This window comes from Oreochromis niloticus, linkage group LG23 (assembly GCF_001858045.2).
Source record: "Oreochromis niloticus isolate F11D_XX linkage group LG23, O_niloticus_UMD_NMBU, whole genome shotgun sequence".
In the NCBI taxonomy this organism is placed as follows: domain Eukaryota; kingdom Metazoa; phylum Chordata; class Actinopteri; order Cichliformes; family Cichlidae; genus Oreochromis; species Oreochromis niloticus.
This window is the reverse complement of record NC_031986.2, coordinates 30,825,079-30,832,123: the sequence shown is the minus strand read 5'-3', so window position 1 is coordinate 30,832,123 and position 7,045 is coordinate 30,825,079. Positions and strand designations below refer to the sequence as shown.

Sequence of the window (7,045 nt, the reverse complement as noted above, 5' to 3'; positions counted from 1 at the left end):
GTAGGTGGAGTGGACGAGGGTTGCAAAGCAACTTGCAGATGTGCAGAACTTTAGGCAGGCTTAAAAAATTGGAGATTTTATTATTGTTGTTATTGTTATTATATGCTAGTCCAAAAACACCACACATAAATCTTTACTGTTTTGTTATGATTTAATTATACTCTGGTTTTTCTAGTGTATCTTTTAGAAATGGGGTGCTAAAAAGGAGGCGAAAGACAGAAGTTCTGTCAGAGTCCAATATGTCCTTAAAAGACAAATTAGTACCCATTAGCAATGACTCTACTAGTAGACCAGTAAGTCTAAGTCTAAGAAAAAATAAAAGACATAAAACTGATATTTTATCTGCAAAAAATATTTTATTGTTTTACGTGTTAAGGTTTATTCACTCCTTCATATTAAGGACTATCTTAAGTGCGTCCTTTAGGTCAATTACAGCCAAATTTTAGTATAATGTCAGAAACATAAAGTGAACAGGAGACTGGTAATTGATTCTGTCCACTCAGAACATATTTGCTGCCATCATCCATCAATATATGTCACTTGTAAATAGACATCTTACCTTCATGCTGTTTAACAAAGTAACTGAAATCGTAATGACTGATAAGATAAGAGTTATAATGATTTTTTCTGCTATTACTAAACAGTTTGGATAAATGGTACTGTTTTACCAGCGAGTTGGTTTAATAATAGCAGTAATCTTGAAAAGCAGTGATTTACCTGCAGTGAAGGTAAATATACATATTATTATTTTCCGCTATGATTAATAACATCTGCTTGCGAATGAAATATTTTAATTCTATCAACAAAACTGGAGCTTCAACCAGTGCTGATTTTGCTGCCCCTTTAGTTCATTCATGTTTTCTAACAGGATACATATTTCTCAAAATCTCACTTAACTGATATGAATGCAGTATTGTCATACATAGACAGTCAAAGAACACAAGAATAAATTATTTGAAAAGGCTGAAAAAGACTGTGTTTCACAACATTCAGACGAAAATCTGTTCGCTATTTCTGCAGCTTCTCCCACACAGGGCAGTGTCACTGCTCTGATGTGGAGCTATAGCAGATCTGTTCAGTATTATAAAAATAGGCAGGACACTAGAAAAACACATCTCAGACCGTATGCTCTGAATTCTCTGGTATTTACTGTGTAAAGAGCTGAGAAAAATTATTAATGGAATGACAAAACAGATAAAAACATACTATTTGGAAGAGTACATTTCTGCCTTTATATGACAAAAGTGAAATGTGCAGTAAGAAGATGTTCTTAATAATAATAATTTTGGATCATGATGGAAATTCTCTTTCTGGAGCAGCAAAACTGTAACGGTAATTTATAAAAAGCATGTGCTCTACGCTTTTTCTGCAAATGTGCATTAAATCTAGATTCTTTCCAATAGCCTGCAGGTGGCCATGCCTCTGAGTTGCTGAAAGAAGTATGACTGTATAGACATTGATTTATGACCCAAGTAAAAACTTTCCAAATGAATGCAAGTATTCTTTATTTTAATTTTAAATTTGTGTTCCCATATAGATTAAACTGGGCGTTAGGTTGTGTTAGGTTTGAGATACCCTTTGAGTGAGTCTGTCAAATCTTCACTTATGTCACCACCTCAAACGGTACCAAGCAGTCCACAAAGCAGTTGATAAAATCATGGTGCCTGTGCCAAGTATTACACATGCACATATGTGATATGTTTGCTGACAAAGCCAGTGGAAAGAAACTATAGTTCACAATTTTCCAGCAGCTTCAATGTAAGACGATATGTCAATTGAAAAAAAAGAAAAAGGAGATGGTGCTGTTCTAAGAGGTTTATGAAAGTAGATTATTATTAACTGGAATAAAATGACATGAAGAAGAAATAGTAAGACTTTGGTCTTAAACAGTCGGTCAGGGTGTTTGTTGCTAGCTAGTTGCAACTTAGACTGTCTTTGCAGTTGTTATATAGATATTTTAGAGAAGAAAATGGCATGAATATCCAGGCCCGTGCAACATAGTACGATCTTAATTTCCATTCAAAGATTTCTTTGACTGATTTCTTTCACTTATTCAAGTTTCATCTCCCTGTGGTGAGTTAGCAAGTGTTTGCACCCAAACACCCTAAGTGTTTGCACCCTACTGGCTGTCACCCAGCCAGTAACCTCCAGTAGTCGAGGAATAGACAGCTGTGGTGGTGGTGGTGGGGTGTGTCACTAACCAGTTTGACTGATACACTTATATAGGTCACTTTACAAAAAGTTTTTTTTTTTTTTTACATGTATGTTATAGTAGGATTAATTTAACTGTAGCATACGTTATCCAAATCCGACTATTGAACTCCTTTAAATACCTCAACTTTTGGATGCATTTCGAGATGGAACAAGGCATGTAGTTTTCCATTCCCTTCTTCTACTGGAGTTGAGATTGGGTGAAATAATTTAGGTTGGGTATTGACAGGAGCAAGCTCCCCCAGTGCTTTATTGGCTCACTGCATAAATGAGAAAAAAATAACCAACTAATACAGCAGAAATGGAAGAGCTGGTTAGTAACTTCATGTTTTATTGAAATGTGCCAATTTCTGTTTGATATCAAGTCAACTGACAAACATTTAATTAAATTACTAGTGGATGTTTTGAGGCTGCTAATATGCCAGAAAGCTTAATTAAATCAATTGATCCTGAGGCTGTTCAAATACATAAAACAGTTCTAATATCTGTTTTAAACACATATCAAAGTTATAACATCACTACAGGGGTGGGTACAAATTCAGTTCACTCAACTTCCTCTTCTCCCATAGTCACCATCAGCCTAGCACCACCAGCTTTGTTAAGGCAAACTTAAAGAATGTGTGCATTTCACTTTGCCTCCTGATCATTTAGCTCCAAGCAGACATCCTGTCTCATCTTTTATAATGCAAACAGCTGGCTGCTTGCAGTACAGCAGTACAAAACACAAAGAAAAAAATACATTGTCAAAAAACAAAACAAAAACAAAAAGTCATAAAAAAATGTATATATCAAATAAAAATTATTGAATCAATGCAAGTAATAGCAGGTACAGGACCAAGGACAAATTTTATAATAGAAATCTTATCATTGTCCTTGTGTTGCCATAAACTCCACTGTAAATGCGCTATTGTGGAGTCTTACGCAACTGCTTTGCTTTAAAATGTTTTTGCGGAGCTAGATGACCTCATCTGTATTGTCCTTCTGCCTGCATAGGTGTCCTTTGCTGCTGCGCTCCTTTCAGCATAACTTACAGAGAACCTATCAAACTGCAAGAGGAGGCTATACATTGGTCTCAAGGCCATTCATATCTATAGTGCAGTGTTCTTTGCTCTTCTTCAGATGTCTCGGAGGAATTGGAGGTTTCTTCCTGTCTGAAAGCGGCCGAACGCCCTCCTCCAGTTGTATGAGTTGAGCCACTTCAGGAGGGATGAACTGGTGTTTCACCCCTAAAGGAGGGGGTCGGCAGTTGCCATTGTTGTTGTGGCAGTTCATCACAGGAGGGGTGCTCATTGCTGTTTTGGTCTCACAGATCAAAGGCACCTGGAGATTGGATAATATAAGGGACTACTTAAAATTGATCCAAGGCAGTCTATTGAAGTGCCACTTCTTTTCACATTATTTAAATGTCCATCAATTGTGTGCAAATTTTTTTTTTAGCTCAGTCTCCAAAATCTTTGTATGTTGTGTAAAACGTACACGAAAGATTTGGAATCCATTTAAACCCCATTTAGGTTCAATAGAAGTATTTTGAATTATTGTATCAATTTTCTAAACCACTTGTCAAACTCAGGGTCATGGGTGACTAACGCTGTGATAGGATGAGAGGCGGGGCACATCCTGCACAGAGCATCAGTCAGTCATGGAACTAGCATCAACAACAACTAACAAATCAGATTTCATTATTAGTCACTGCTGTTTTATACTGTTCAATTACAACCCCAATGAAAAAAAATAAAAATGTTGAGGCACACAACGACGTGTGCTGCTGGTAAAGTTTCTGGGCTGTCTTTCCTCATAACAGCCAACCCTCAAGATTCTCTCCATATAAAGTGATGCAATATCAGGGACTATAACATCTAGTCCTTTACTGAATTCCAAATGCTTTCAACTGGTGAAAGGCGTGGACTGGACGGGAGGATATGTTGCTCTAAAACCTTTACATACCTTTCAGGATTGATGGTGCCTTTCCAGATGTGAAAGCATCTGGAAATGCACCATCAGAATTGGCTATTCTGATCATGTTCACGTGTGCCTTCATCTTTGCATGATACAGCTTTAACCTAAATTTGTGAATGGCATGTTGAATTGTGTTTAGAGAGTGATTTCTGCAAGTGTTCCTAAGCCTATGCAGTATTAATCATGTCTGTTTTTAATGAAGTGCTGCCCCAGGCCCTGAAAATCATAGTCATCACTACTCATTTTCACACTTGTCCCCAGATTCTGAATATTTTGATTTTGAATATTAGATTTTTATGTACTGCAGATGATGAGATCTCACATTTCTACATGCGGCTTTTTGTAGATTAGGGAGCCTCTGCTCTTCTTTACTTCGGAGAAACTCTCTAAGATTCTGTCTTTATACCCAATGGCACTGATCTGTTGCCATTTAACCCAATTAGTTGCAAAATGTTCCTCCAGCTGTTTCCTTTTAGTGCTGCTCACTTTTCCAGAATTTCTTTGACCCACCCCCGTTTTTTAGACAAATCATCCCTTTTTCTTAAAACGGTGCTTTGTCTCAGTTTAAAGGTTTATGGGAATCTTGTGAATTACTTCATTCTGTCTTATTTGCATTTTATACACCATGCCAACTTTTTTGGAACTGGGGTTGTAATTGCTGTTTAAAGCATTGCAAATGATTTTGTACTGTGACCTATTTGTTTTTAAAAAAGTAGGGAGGACTAAACCTAAAATTATAGTAAATGCACACTTAAAACTTCAATTTCTTCCAAATTTCTACTACTTAGCCAAACCTCTAAAAATGAGTGAAACAGAACTAATAAAGTTTTCAGCCCCAAGAAGCAAACTATGGGCTCAATCACCAGAATTACCCATTTGAAACATATTGTCATTAAAACTCACCCCATCTCCCTCTTTCATGAAGTCTTTTCTGCAGATGTGTGCCATGATGCCTGTGGCCAAAGCATCCCCCATTACATTGACCATAGTGCGAAATCTGTCTCTGTAAAAGAAAAAGACATTTGTGACATTTTTGATTTGGACCGATAGAAATCGAGTCAGTAGAGCTGTTGCCGGTTTGGATCTTTCATACATTTTAGAAGTGATATGCAACTTACAATGCCCAGTCTACTGCAATGATGAGAGTGATGTCGTCAGTTGGCAGACCAACGGATGTTAGCACTATCACCATGGTGACCAGCCCAGCTTGTGGTATTCCTGCTGCACCTATGCTGGCTGCAGTAGCAGTGATGCTGTTGGAGAGATGGGAGGTCAAGTCAATTAAAGTAAAAAAAGCTGATGACAAATATAAAGTGGATGACTTCTCCTGCTGAAACAGTACATGTGTGACAGAAAATATGGGAAAGCTTCTGAAAAAACTGCTTCTTTGTCCAAATAAACCCCTAAAGTGACAAAGAATGCTTTCAATTTGCATTTATGCCAACCAGACTCCCTGAGTAACCCTAACCCACACTGTTAGACTTTTCATCGCCACTTTACGGTAACATACTGGCGTCACTGTTGCCAGCGTCATACCGTGACGCCGTGTTACGGCAGCTTACCGTTCTGCAGGATGATACCGTTTTTTGCTGGTGTGGTATAATACTCTTGGACAAATTATGGTAACGCACCGTAGCTTTTTTTTTACGGTATCTCACTGGCGTCACTGTCGCCAGTGAGATACCGTTATGTCGTTATGTCGTAAATTACGTCAACAAAGTAACATCATACTGTGATTAAGAAATTGGTATACTACCGTTTATTCACGGTATGTCACTGTAAGCCCGCTGCAAGGTAATAAACTGCAATATATTAACCAGTAACTTACCGTTATCACGCATCATCAGTACCAGAAATATTCATCTCTGCTAGAGGATACCGTTCCCAACAGGCGGTCATTTACTGTTTAACAGGTCGTAATTTACCGTAATTTCAGTTAACAGTAACATACTGTAAGAGACTGGAGGGTTCCAAAAAAACTGGATGGATGGATGGATGGATAGATAGACACACACACACAAAATATAATTCATGTGCTTTACACCACTTTTTATTTCAGTTCTGATTTTCCTCTGCAGAAATACACATTTCCAAAATCAAAAACTGAAAAGAACTGAAAACATATTTTGATTGAGGAAGCACTTGTTGTTACTAAACCATGTAATCCATTATTTTCTCAGATGGTTGTACAAACAATAACAATATTATGTCATATCCATATCATGGCAGACAACATATGCTCAAGTGTTGGGTTTTCTTAGTTATATTTTGTAGGGTCTTAAACCTACAATGTGAAGTGCCTTGGCATTCATTTTGTTGGCACCATACAAATAAACTGAATTGTAATGAATATAATATCAAGCCCCACACTTCTGCCTTTATATACACTTTGTCCAAAATACTGGCTCACACCACCAAATCAATGCACAAAGCAGGGTCCACAAGGACATGGATGAGCGTGTGTGGTGTGAAGGAACTTGACTGACCTGCACTGAACCCTGATCTTGCTTTGTGGACTGAGTTCATTGATTTGTAGGGTGAGCCAATACATGTGACAATTAAAGTGTAAGTAGCTGCAATAATTTTTAACAAACGGGTAAAAGAAGGAAAAAAAAATCAACACTGTTGCACTCAAAAAACCTGTTGGACAGAGACAGCGTCTTGCAAGATGGCAAGAGAGCTTGTCTTCATTGTTGCTCATCTTGTGTAAATGTCCAGAAAGCATGGGCCATGGATCATCTGTGGAGACACAGGTAACAACACATTGGTCACTTAAATTATACAAGAAATTCATTAAAAATGGCAAAAAACAGTTACCTAATTTGAAGTTCTCCACTCAAATTCAGTAAGCCACTGGAGGAAAGTTGTGACATGAGGG

General features: G+C 37.6%; 1 protein-coding gene across 1 annotated transcript in view; it reads right to left on the bottom strand.

Annotated features, from left to right (window-relative positions):
- Window positions 1–2,522: 2,522 nt before the first annotated feature.
- slc1a7b (solute carrier family 1 member 7b) overlaps window positions 2,523–7,045 on the bottom strand; it is a 47,533-nt gene continuing 43,010 nt past the window's right edge. The window contains exons 9-11 of the mRNA XM_003444296.5: window positions 5,286–5,420; window positions 5,071–5,170; window positions 2,523–3,531 (exon numbers count right to left, since the gene is read on the bottom strand). Coding sequence (XP_003444344.1) covers window positions 3,271–3,531; window positions 5,071–5,170; window positions 5,286–5,420 — 496 coding nt within the window. The 3' untranslated portion in view covers window positions 2,523–3,270. The remainder of the gene's footprint in view (window positions 3,532–5,070; window positions 5,171–5,285; window positions 5,421–7,045) is intronic.